Source organism: Cervus elaphus, chromosome 5 (assembly GCF_910594005.1).
Source record: "Cervus elaphus chromosome 5, mCerEla1.1, whole genome shotgun sequence".
Classification (NCBI taxonomy): Eukaryota; Metazoa; Chordata; class Mammalia; order Artiodactyla; family Cervidae; genus Cervus; species Cervus elaphus.
In genome coordinates, this window is record NC_057819.1 from 134436141 (window position 1) to 134449218 (window position 13078).

The 13078-nt window shown below is 56.1% G+C and overlaps 1 protein-coding gene across 1 annotated transcript; it reads left to right on the forward strand.

The window, feature by feature from the left end:
• The first annotated feature begins 31 nt into the window (after window positions 1-31).
• Window positions 32-7494, forward strand: CACNG1 (calcium voltage-gated channel auxiliary subunit gamma 1). The gene is made up of 4 exons (XM_043905768.1): window positions 32-431; window positions 5538-5612; window positions 6338-6475; window positions 6830-7494. Exons 1-4 carry the CDS (start codon window positions 200-202, stop codon window positions 7054-7056), a joined length of 672 nt encoding a protein of 223 aa, XP_043761703.1. The 5' UTR covers window positions 32-199; the 3' UTR covers window positions 7057-7494.
• The last annotated feature ends 5584 nt before the right edge of the window (window positions 7495-13078 follow it).

Genomic DNA, 13078 nt, shown 5'->3' on the forward strand with positions numbered 1-13078 from the left:
TTAATAGAAGCTTCCTCAGGCCTCTGACACGCCTGGGCAGCTGCTGAGCCCGTCCAGTGGCCTCGCCCACGGCCAGCCCACCCTGGCTCAGCCCAGCACACTAAACTTAGCTTCCATCCCCGGCGGGAGTCACTGCCGCCGCCCCAGCCCGGAAGGACACGGCCGCCGGCCCCCAGGCGCCCACTGCCCCGGGACCACCATGTCCCCGACCAAAACCCTGAAGGTCCGAGTGGCCCTCCTCTGCATCCTGGTGGGCACTGTGCTGGCCCTGGTGGGCGTGGTGACGGACCACTGGGCCGTGCTGAGCCCCCACGTGGAGCACCACAACACCACCTGCGAGGCGGCCCACTTCGGCCTCTGGCGGATCTGCACGAAGCGGATCTTCGTGGGCGACAAGGAGAGGAGCTGCGGCCCCATCACCCTGCCCGGGGGTAACGTACCCGCCCCGCCCGGCCCTGTGGGAGGACGGGGCTCCCCAGACCGGATCAGAGCTGCACCGGCTGCGCCCGGGGCGGTGGGCCAGCCGCGCGCCTGGGCGGGGGCGGTGGGCCGGCCGCGGTGGGGCTGGCGGAGGCGGAGCCGGCCTGCGAGGCGCAGGCGCTCGTCTCCAGCTATTCCCGCGCTGGGGCTCAGGGCTGGTCAGGGGCAGGGGTCTGGATGGGCGGACAGACCGCGGCTCAGGAAAGAGAACGCGGATCTACAGACTCAGCCTGGACGCACCCCCCAGCCAAACGCAGCCCTCAGGTGGAAGGGCCGCCTCGGTGGGAGTTCATTCCAGGCTGAAGTGGGGACACACTCCTAAAGGGTTACTGGGCCCTGGGCAAAAGGAGAATGCAGGACTCCTCCTCGTGATTATCAGGAGTCTGAAGGCGGCAGTAGGAAACCCAGTGGGCGTCCCTCCTGGGTGCCGGCCCTGAGCGCCCACACAGGTGACTTGCCTGTGAGGCAGGACTGCTTTGTGCGAGGACTGTGTGTCCTGCGCCTCCTCCTGGACCCAGCCCCCCTCAGACTTAGGAAATGCTTCCTCTCGCTGCGATTTAAAAGCCTGCCTCACTCTCCTAGTGGTGAGCGAGCCACACTTGAAGGAGCTCTTTGTGGAGCACACCAGGCTGCTCTGCAGGCGTGGAGCCCGCCACATTCTCAGTGGACGGAGCACCTGCTGCGGAAAGAGCCTGCTGGCGGCACTGGAGTCTGAGCTCTGTGCAGGCCCTACCCACCACCCCCTAGAGGGCCGGGCGAGACTCCACGTCTTCCTTTAACACACGGGCTCAGGTCCAGCAACCCAAAGTCCCCTCCAGCGTTCCTTCCAATGTCACCCCAAGGTGGCCGGCGACCAGGGTGAGTGCAGGCTCCCACCTGGTTTTCAGAATTAGTCTGTTATCAGGCTGGGTGTTCCTTGAACCCTGCCCTTCAAGAAAGGCACTGCTAAGTCCCCGAAGACCCTGCGGTCTCTGGGGGGGATGAAGGAGTCCAAACCCCACCCCTCCACTCCTCGCCTTCCTTGCCCTTCCCCCCGCTGACCCCAGGAAAGCCCTGCCCTGCTCACTCCCATCAGACACCTGGAAGACACAGCAAGTCCCAAGCCTGAGGGCTCTCACAGGCACGGACATGTGCTCGAAGGGTATCATGTAGCCCAGATGCCCACGCCCCGCGGCCACTGCCGAGCACACCCATAAACAGATGCACCATCCCGCCAGCCCTCCTGGGCAGGGCAGATTCTCCAGGGGCCGTGCATGGGAACGCACTGTTATGGCCCACCTGTCCTTGGCCCTTTAAAGCCTGGTGAATTTACACAGCAGATGGGCAGGGTGGTGAGGGGAGTCTATGCAAGGAGAGACAACTGGTGGGATGTGCCCAGACCGGCCACAGGGGACGAGCCGACTTGGCCTGGCCGCAAGCCTGAGTCGAGTCGACCTCTAGGCCGTCTTCTCCTGGTCCAGAGTGAATCGCACCTTCCGAGCCTGTGAGCACTGCCTTGGCCTGACGAGCTGTCCAAGTGCACTCCTGCCTTCTCCCCTCTCCTTTCTCTGCAAGGGGACGTCGTTTTCCTTCCCCACCCATCCTGCCTGTGCTCTGCTGGATCACTGTTTCTTGGAGGAATAGAGTTCATATGCCTTCTCTCATTAGTTAACAACAACATCTACAAATACAAGTATAGCACTGTCTGCCAAACATATATATTACATATGTTAGCTTTGGATGACATCAGAAAAAATGACAGGGTAAGAACCTCCAAAAATTCTTTTCTCCATAAAAACAATAAGAAAATTGGCTAACACGATCGGAATAAACTTTTTCAGAACTCTAGAAGTTAATCAGTCTTGCAGCAATAAGCAAGTGCTTATTCAAGAAAGAGGGGTGAATCTCAGTAGGAACAATGAGGTTTGTGGTATCTTAAGCTGCTATTCCAGTTCTTTCCTCCCTGACTCTGTCACAGCCTCAAAAACCAACAGCCTGCCATCAGAGTGAAGCCAGCTGCCTAGAAGTCACCAGAAAGGACAGACTAGGGCTGGATCCCTTTCAAGGCCTCATTCCCAGAGTGCTGTCATTATCTGATCTGTCTGGTGGTTCCCTAGAAGTCCCCACTTGCAACGCTGTCTTTATTTGACCTGACTCTGAGCTCATCCAGTGGAAAAAGTCTTTTACCCAGGAGGCATTTGTCAAAAACAATTAGAGACAGTTGTTTAATACCATAACTGCCTAAGGGAGCAGATAACAGAGCAAACAATAGGCTAACCAGAAAACTGGAGAATAAGATGGGTGGCTTTGAAAAGCTCCAACATATTCCTGGGAATTTAGGAGGTCACGTGGGTCCACAGTGCAACAAGTATGCACAGGAAAGATCTGAGAAGGCCATAAGCTCTCACCTCTGGCTTATGTGGAGCTTCGTGAAGAAAGAGAGAGAAAGAAAGAGAGGAGGGAGAGAGTACGAGGAAGGGAGAAAGAGAGACGGAGAAGGAAAGGGAGAGAGCAATCACGGAGCAGGGGAGGGAGGGGAAAGAGAAAGGGAGAAAAAGGCGAAGGCAGAAACGTAGGCTACTTCGCTGAGTGCTTGGCTGTCTGCTAGCACAGAGCTCCTCAGCAAAGCCTGGGAGAGGCATGGCTTCCAAGCGTTCTAGGAAATCTCTGTGAGCTGACCACCAAACTAACTGAGCAGAAATTTCAGTGGCCATACATGAACAGACTTCACATATTTAATTCAGAGATGTAATTTGACAAGCAACAATAACAAACAGCCACAGAAACAAACCCTGGGGAAGAGTGGACATCTAACTTCCAAAGTTATAGTTTAAAATGTCAAGTTTTAAATTTTAAATCAAAAAAGGTTACAAGACACAAAGGGGCTGTGGTCTCCGATGGGCATCCACAGGGCCCCCTGCAGCGGAGCTTCTGGTTCAGCACAGGGGACACTGGTCATCCTCAAGTACTGAGTCAGGAGGGGACGGGCGGGCAGGCCCATCCGCTCACCGGAAGACCTGCCACGGAGGAAGGGAGCCGGGACCTCCAGACGCCCTCTGGAAGCGCTTAGTCGGGGGTGGGGGGTTGCCTGGACTTGTCCTCACACAATCTGCAGCACCAGACTTCCCCAGAGCCTGGTGCTGGTCTGGGGGTGCTGACACCCCAACTGCCACCTGAGCAGGAGGACCTTTGGCAACGTGGACGTGCCTGCCTTGGCCGGGTCCTCGATGGGCCTTATGTCCAGGCCACTTGTGCTGAAGGCTTCTAACTCAGGGTCTGCAAATTGTCATGGAGGCAGCCAATTGTGAAACACGCTGGAATTCAGTCAATTCCCTTCAGAGGGTTTTCAATGGGAACAAAAATTGGCCCTTAAAGAATGAGACAGAAATTATTCCTCTGTCCAGAGGGAGACCCTGGGGGACCGGTCACCTCTCACGAGCCGTTAGAGCAGGGCTGCTAGAGAGTCTACAGCTGATAACCTGATACACGCGCGAGAGCTCCATTAAGCCTGAAAATAGCACCAGAAGCGCCTGACATCACCAGCGGCAGCCACACACCCCAGGTAACTCAGCTCAAAGGAGAGTGATTTAAATATAGAAGCTCAAAGAAAAGGCTGTTTACTTCACGGAACATTTGCTGCTGCTAAACCAGGCTCCATATCCCGGGGTCATTCTCTTCCTCCACCGCGGAGCAGCAGTAACCCTGACATTGGGGGGTCAGGGGGCCAGAGGTTTCAGTGGGAGATGATACATCTCAGGCAGACGGAAGCCTGGACCCCAGTGAAAGCTATGACTGGAAGGTTTTTTCCCCAAAAGCAACGAGGCACCAACACCTGGTGGTCATTAAACTGTGGCCTGAAGATAAAAAGAAAAGGAAAGCACAAAGCAGATGCTTCTGAACCAGGAGCAGAGTTTCCTACTGAGGTTCAAGGACACACAGGAAAACAGTTAAGTGCAGCGCCTCACACAAATAAAAAGCAACATAATTCAGTTTTTTAAGAAACAAAATAGTGTAAAATAACCCATTCATCTACTTCCTAAATCAGCAGTAAAGAACATTAAGCCATGCAATAAGCAATAGTCTTTTAATTTTACAGTATATTTAGTTGTAAGAGAGATTAAAAGAGAAAAATGGAGGAGAAATTATATTGAAAATCAGTGTGAATTTCTTTGTTCTGAGTTCCTCCTCTGCCCCCTACCAAATCCAGATTTTTGGCCTTGTGGCCAATACACATCTTCCATGGCTTTCCCGGCGCTGATCAAGTGGGCCGAGCAGCTCACCCGGGAGGTCTCAGCTGCGCTGCCTCTGTGCTCACAGGCATGGAGGGCCTAATGCTTGAGATGATGGTCACCCGTGGCCCTTCATTCAAGTCCACACAATGGCCCACTCAGCAAAGCCCTTCAGGCGGCATTTTAAGGGGCTTGGAGCCAGGTTTCTAAACCTGGCTGAACATCAGAATCTCTGGGAAAGTTCTTGAAAAAGACTTTGTTTCCCAGGTCACACCCAAGGCCTCAGGATGGGCCTGGATGCTGATTGGAAACCAGTGCTGGGTTGTGTGTGACCCAGGGTCTGGCAACCCCAGCGCCTCTGGCATCTGAGGGCTGCTAGTTCTGTGCCCTGCAGGCTGTCCAGCACATCCCAGGCCACCTCCCGCCAGGTGCCAGTAGCCGTCTGCCCAGCGGGGACACAGAGATGTCTCCAGACACTGCCTGGGGTCCCCTGGGGACAGAAGCAGCCCCAGCTGAGAACCACTGTCTGGCCCTGATTGACCATGTGTCCTGCAGTTCCAAACAGACTTGAACTCTAGGCTTCAGTTACCTCATCTGCCAAATGGGCTCAGTACCCAGTGCTCTGTGCCTGGACTGAGTCAGCCTCAGCTCCCTGAAGATCCTCAGGCTCTTATACAGCCCCTTTCCCACCAAACTTTTGGTCTAAGGGTGGAAGAAAGATGCTTGTTTCAGCCCAGAGTCAGGGTTTAGAGAGCAAGCCAGAAGCCCCAGGAGGACTGGCCCGCCCCCTCCTTGCCAGCTCCCACCCCAGCTGCAGCCCTTTCTCTCAACTGTCTCCCTCCTTTGCAGAGAAAAACTGTTCCTACTTCAGGCATTTTAACCCAGGCGAGAGCTCGGAGATCTTCGAAGTCACTACTCAGAAAGGTGAGCCTGGGTGGAGGGTAGGGAGGGGGAGGAAAAGTGGATTCCACTACTCCCTGCTGAGCTGGAAAATCCCTGGCATGAAAGCCCCAGGCTCCTGCTTGATGACAAGCAGCCCCTCCTGAAGTCTGTCAGCGGCAGCCTGGCCAACCTCTGTGCCCAGAGACGGCAGCTCCCACCTCCAGGCGTCTCAGGTCTCTCCATCAGAGCTCCCACGCACACATACGCATGCCCAGGTACACACATGCACACAAATGCACACCCTGGCACACACTGGCACACACACACAGATCCTCTCCGGCACTGAGCTCTGTAACAAGCCGCACTCTGTCATCCTTCCAGAGGCTGCTTGTCAGTCCCAGGACAGACCACCCTGAGCCTGGGTGTCACCTTCAGCCCTGACTCTGGGAGGGAGGTTTCTGCTTCAGGCAGGTCTCCAGCCACAAATCTCCGACCACCTTCCGAGGCCTCTGCCCCTGGAAGGAGGACCTTCATTTTGGTGCATGGACGACCTGGAGAAGGAATTAGGTCTTGTGGACATCCTGGCCCCATCCTTTACTCATGTGCCACTCGGAAGGAATGATTTCTTCTCTGGCCCTCAGTGTTCTCACCTGGGAAACAGGGACGGCAGAATGCAGAGCAGTCGCTAACCTGGGGGCAGGAACAATAGGTGAGGGGACGCCGAGCCCCTCCTGAGGCCCCGGCGTCCCTGCGCTCGTGTGCCGCAGAGTATAGCATCTCGGCCGCCGCCATCGCCATCTTCAGCCTGGGCTTCATCATCGTGGGCACCCTCTGTGCACTCCTGTCCTTCCGGAAGAAGCGGGACTACCTGCTGAGGCCGGCCTCCATGTTCTACATCTTCGCAGGTAGGATGGGGCTCCCGTGGGTGCGGGGCCGAGGGATGCTCTCGCCTCCCTCCCCAGCCCGCTGGGGTGGGGGCTGGGTTTGGACAAGGCCCGGCTCCACACCCCTGCTCCCCATGCCCCCGTGACCCCGCCCCCCGTGACCCCCCCCCCCTCCGCTCCCCCACCTGAACCCGCCCTCACCTTCCCCTCCGGACCCCCGCACCCCCCCGCCCCGGCTGTGCCCGCAGGCCTCTGACTCCCGGCCCCCACCCCTGCCCCCATTCCCGGACCCCCGCCCCCCACCTGCCCCCCAGCGCCGCCCCGCCCCGGGCCTGCCCCTCGAGGCCTGCGGCTTGAGCCCGGCTGTGCCCGCAGGCCTCTGCCTCTCCGTGTCGGCGGAGGTCACGCGGCAGTCGGTGCAGCGCATGGTAGACAGCGAGCACACGGCCTGGATCGCGCACTCGCTCGCCTGGTCCTTCGTCTGCGCCTGCGTCGCCGCAGCCCTGCTCCTGGTCGGCGGCCTCGCGCTGCTGCTCCTCGCGCTGCCGCGGATGCCCCGCGACCCCTGGGAGTCCTGCATGGACGCCGAGCCCGAGCACTAGCCCTGGGCCCGGGCGCGGGGCCCGCCTCGGGAGGCCGAGCCCAGGACAGGCTGGAGGCGGCAGCGTGACTTCTCCGCGTCCCCACTGGGCGCACGCGGCGCGTCGCTTCTCCCGGGCCAGCCAGTGACACGCAGCACTTCTCCGCGGCCGGCCAGTGGACACTTGGCGCGGCCCGCCTGGCCAGTGGACTCGGCCCGGCCGGCCAGGAGGGGCGGGGCGGCCGGTGCGGGGGTCCTCGGGGGTCCTCGGGGGTCCTCGACCTGCCTCCCCGAGGTTCCTCCGCGGCTCGCCAGACGCCCTGGGTGCTCAGCTGTACGAGGCGCCAGCGCCTCTCTGCTTCCTGGTCACCCGACATCCCCTCCTTGGCTTCTGGGAGACCCGACAAGCACTTTTTAACTGGTCTGACTGCAATTTGAAATAAAAACTCTTTGAAACTTGTCTTTCCTTGGCCTTGCGTAGAGATCACTTGGGTTCCTGACCACACAGCCTTAGGGCCCCCTTGACCCAGAGGAGAAATGAAGGCATAGGCCAGGGATGGTGAGGACTTCTGTGGGGACACGGGGACAGAGGGTCTGTTTACCGGTGAGATTTAGAGGCTCTGAATTCCAACTTCTAACTCTGGGCCCTGGGTTGTCTTCAGCAGAAACCAGAGGCCATCTGAATTGGCAAGCGCGTGAAAAACAAGGAGTGTTATTTCCAGAGCTCCCAGTGCCAGAGGCATCCCAGCGCTGACACAGGGCTCCAGCCGCCCTGCCACGAGGGTCTGGTTTCAGACGCTGGATTTTTGTGGCAGAGAACTTTAGGTAGCCGGGCTTAGCACCTAGACACGAAGGGCCACCTGGAGAGTCACAATTTACACTCTTTTGCCTTTGAATCCCCTGCATTCAGCTAGTCCTTGGGGATGGAAAGCCAGACTCTTGAGCAGAAAGGACCCTGTGCCCCTTACCTTGATCTGTTCCAGAGGCCGTGGCCAACCCCCTCTTGCAGGGATGGGTCTCTTGCTAAGAATGGTTTTTATACTTTTAAATGGTAAAGAAACATCAAAGAGGAAAAAGATTTCATGATGTGAAAATTTCATAAAGTTCAGATTTCAGTGTCCATAAATAAAGTTTTATCAGAACTGCCAGAGATAAACAAAGCCACAGGTATCCTGGTCAGAACAGATTTTAATCAGTAACTCACTATCACAGCAGGAACAGAACTCCACTGTATGCCCAGAGGAGATCAGGTTTCTAGGGTGGGTAGGCTCTGTAGAGTTAGAGAAGCAAAGGGCTGCCCAGCGGTGGAAGGGGGTGGGCCTGGGAACCCGTCTGGGTTGGCTAACAGGAGGTGATCCAGTTAGGTGCCAACCCTTACACAGAGGCTGGGAGACCAGGGCCTGTGGCAGGTTTTGGCTGGACAAACAGCAGTCTTTAGGCAGCCTTGAATTTTCTCAGGCAGACAGTTTAAGAGGGGCTGGGGTCATCCTCAGGATGTGGCCTTGAGCGGTTAGAAACTATGTTAGTGTTTGTTTGCATCTTTCGAGGCCAACGGTGAGTGCAGAGAGGGCTGGGGGCGCCAGGCTGGAGTCTGGTCCCTGTGACTCTAGTTCCTACTGGACTGGTGTGAACTGAACGGTCGTCAAACCATAACGTGTTCACTTTCTTAACTTTTTAAAATTCGTCAGATCGCACGAGGTAAGGGAGGTGGCAGAGCCAGGACTAGCAACCCAGTTAGATAAATAACATTTAAGTATGAGATCTTTTAAAAAATGTGGTAAAATATACACAGCATGAAATTTACCACCTTTATTTCTACGTGTCCAGCTCCGCCATGTTACCCACTGTCCATGGCGCTTTTCATCTTGCCAAACAGAAGCTCTGCCCTCTTTAAAAGACTCCCCGCCCCCCACCCCTCCAACCATACACTTTCTGTCTCTGTGAACTTGACTGTTCAGGTGCCTCATACGAGTGAGAGCAAACAGTATTTGCTCCTCTATGTCTGCCTCACTTCACATAGCGCTAGTTTGTCTTCTTGGGGCTTTGCTCCTGACAAGTTTCTGGCCTGAATGTGAAAGCCCAGCCTCCTGGAGATACTTGCCGATTCGGCTTTAAGCCTGCCTCTGTCTTCGCCCACAGAGCAGTCCTGGTAGAACCAGGGAGAAACAGGTGGTGGCGGGGCGGGGCGGGGTGGGGGGGGCGGTGTTTGCAGCCACAGTCTGAGGTCTTCAGCTCTGAGCTTGAGGAGCTCACACCACCACCCAACTCACTGATGCAAACAGCCCCGCCCCGCGCCCCGCGCCCCGCCCCGCCCCGCCCCGCGCCAGTCGGAAGCCCATCCATGCTGCGTGTACAACAAAGGGGCGACCCAGCATGTGCCTCATGGGCCGAAGGACGTCCGGAAAAACAGGGATACAGTCCGGATACGTCCCAGAGGCAGGGAGGTGGCAATGTACAACCCGCTCCACCTAATGGGAAGGAAAATGAGAAAAGGAGCCGACGCCAAGGCCGCCCCCACCTCAGCGAGAGGCTGCCCCCAGTCACTGAGGCCAGGAGGTCCTACCTGCCAGCTCCAGAAATCCAGGTGTGAGCCCTTAGCAGAGAGACCGATTCCCGGAACAGAGAGCCATGCTCTGTGGGTATCGCAGAAGTGAAGTGCTCTCTGCAGAGGACCGGACCGCCTGGCTGGAAGAAGCGTCGTTTTCCTCCCACCTTCTCCAAGGATTTGGACAGTGTCTCAAGCCCGAAGCGGTGGACTTCGGGGTGCGCACAGACTCGCTCCAGCCCGTGGCCCCAGGACGGCACGGGCTCAGGGGGACATTCTTCGGTCTGGTCCTTTCTTCTTCCTGGGCCCACTTCCAGCCCCCCGGCGGAAAGCCTTAAAATGACATTTCCGTTGCTTTTCTTACGGATGGCCAGGAAAGGTTTGAGAGAGGAAGCGGTGTATGATGAAGGTAAACAAACGAGCTGCAGAGGAGAGGAGATGCCGTGCTCCCTAACCCGTCTCTGCTTGCGGCCTCATAGCTCCCTCGTGGAAGGACCTCTGCTCACCAGACCATCCAAGCTAAGCGCCACCGCTTCCCGGCCCCCTCCGCCGCCAAGGCCCTTGGCTCAGTCACGTGTTCAGCGTCCCTTTTTCATACAAAGTATGGTTCCCCCGGTCAGGATGTGGACGTCTTTGGGGACCATTGTCCTGTCTCATCCCCTGACTACAGCATATGTGCTGAGCCAGGACAGGACCTGCTTCTGGACAAAACCAGGGATGGGTAGTGGACCTGCCCCTCACGACCTAGAGTTAAATATAGTCAGTGACTTTAAAATAAAGCTAAGTGCCATGCGATTTAGGTTCCTTGGCCGCGGGTGGCCTGCCCCCTTTCAGAAGCTGCTGGAGTCCTCCTGACTCCCCAGGGCCCAGCGTGGACATGCCTTTAACCCCTCTGTGCAAAATCCATGCTTTCTTCCTTGTGTGCCCTTGACACTGGGCTCATATTCCCAGTTTCTACCCCGTTCTGCATGGTTCCCTGCACCTGCCTTGCTGGGTGATGTTTTTCTGAGTCACCCTGGCAGCTAGAACCTTCCCCACCCAGTCAGACACTCCACACGGTGCCCCCGGGGGGCACTGGCACATCAGACAGGTGTGTGAGCTAGAAGAGGGCAGGGGTGCTCCAGAGAAGCAGCAGGACGCACAGGGAGAGGACCACCAGAGCTCACTGGGGACCTGGGTCATGCCCTCAGGGGCCCACAGCCCTGTGGCTCGCCCTGCGCTGGGCCTGGGCCCCTGCCTCCACCTCAGCGGAGCTCACAGCTGCGGGTCCAGATAAGATGGGTTTTCTCAGCTGGAACACGTCAGCCGGCAATCTTTAAGAACAGAGAGGTTTCTGCTGAACACCTGAAACTAACACAGCTTCAATTAAAAGAAAAAAAGTAACAGATAGGTTTCTACAAGGCCTTTGCTGGATGATTCAAAACTATCTTTAATGACACTAGAGCACACTTTTTTTTTTTCCAAATGCTGTCTCTTCCACTCTTTAGCACAACCAGCAGGAATGATCTAGGTCTTAGAAGGCCTATAGCAGGGTCCCCAACCTCGGAGACCTAGTGCCTGATGATCTGAGATGGAGTGGGTGTAATAATAATAAAGTGCACAATAAATCTGATGCACTTGAATCATCCAGAAGCCACCCCCCCACCCAGTCCTTGGAGGCCAAAAAGGTCCATGGTGCCCAAAAGGTTGGGAGCTGCTGGCCTGCAGGGTCACAGGGAGGAGAGTTGATCTGTCTGGTAAAGCCTGATTGCTTACACAGCTGTTACTTTGGTCCCAGGTCACACTGCTCGCTTTATGCCCAATCGCCAAGTTAAAAGAGGACTGACTCCTCAAAACTTTGAATAGGAGACTCAGCCAAGAGTGTCCACTTCTGCTCAGTTTGTAGAAACCCGTGCCTCTTTAGATACCAAGCCGACAGAAGACCTAACAGCAGGTGCGTTTGAAGAGCAGGCCCAGAGACAAGCCACCTACCACCGGACTTCAGGCCCATCCCTTTTGGCTTCTGTTCATGTCTAGAGGGCTTGTCAGAGATGCCTCAGATTACATTTCTGTCCAACCCGTGGGCAAAACAGCATCAAACCCATTCTCCTCTAGTTTGTTTGCAGGGGAGCCCAGAGGGCAAGCCACGTGACCAGCCAGCCGAGACCACCTTCCAGAACCTTGGCTGGTTCACCCCATTGTCACACTAGTGTCCTCTCTTCTCAGGAATTAGCCCCATGGTCTCCCAAAACAATGGTTTAAATCAATTTGCAGAGCATCCGCTTTAATGAGCTAAGAGTGGGCTAACACCACATTCTGCAAGCTGCAGCTCCCATTCTATTTAATCACCTCCCTCTGTGGATTTAAAATCCACCAGAGCTTCAGAGCAATGGGAATTTCATCACTTTCCCAAAAGCCTGTATGGTAAGTTTATGCCTACAGACCAGGAGATGCTAAGGTAGGCAGCGTCCATCAAAGTTGACGTAACCATGGTGAAGCTGTTAAATCAAGGGTTCCCACAGTGACACCTGGGAAGACACAAAAGGTGACTGTTAAAGCTAAGTGAGCGGGGATGTGGCTGCACCCGGGCCATCACTGCCAGCAGCAGTCGGCATCTGGCAGAATCTCACTGGCAAAGGGCATCTGTGGGGAGGCGAGAGGGTCCTTAAGCTCTTCTCTGAATCCACCCCTCTGAGCTGCTTCCGCCGGCATTTCAGGGTGTGCTCTGTAGAAGGTGCAGAGCCTATGCTGTAGGTCTGGGGCCTCGGGACCAGATCTCTGTCACCGAGAAGCTCACCAGCTCCCAACTCAAACACAAAAACTGTGGTAACGCGAGTATAAGGCCCTTAGAGGAGAAGGGAGCTAATTCCAACTGGGGAGTGTGGGAGGTGAATTTACAGAATCCTGAGTGATAAGCAGCACTCGCCAGAGCAGGCCTGGGTGTCCTGGTGCTGAAGGGTGAGCTGAGAAGCCAGGAAGGGCGAGGGTTCATCTAGGGAAGGAAGGGGAAGCAGTCTGACTTAGGGCACTGTGTGCAGCGCTCCAGAGTCCAGCTAAGAAGTTGAAGGTGCGACAGGAAACCACGGAGGGCTTCCCGGCAAGAGTGGCACCATCAGATCCACTTCAGAAAGGTAAGTCAGCCGCAGTCGGTAGGGTGAACGGGAACTGAGGCCATGCGATCAGGATGGGTCCTCACATCTGAAGAGAGGGTCTCCATCCTTGTGGGAAGTGGTTTGTTAGGACAACACCGCTGTGTGCATCGGGCGTCAGAGCCCATTACAGACCCTGCCTCAGCTCCAAGGCACAGGGACGTGGGCGTGTTCCAGTTTAGCCAAGCTCCATTTCAGCGCTCCCCAAGGCGACTCTCCATTCTCCAGCTCAACCCATGCTCCATACAGAATGATCCCGCCTTGCAGTTTTGATGAAATCACATTCTTCTACTTTCATTCTCAGAAAAGTGCTTCAAAGAGCACCAGTAATGCACTGGAATTAACACCTGTGAGTCTTATTTGTATGTTTT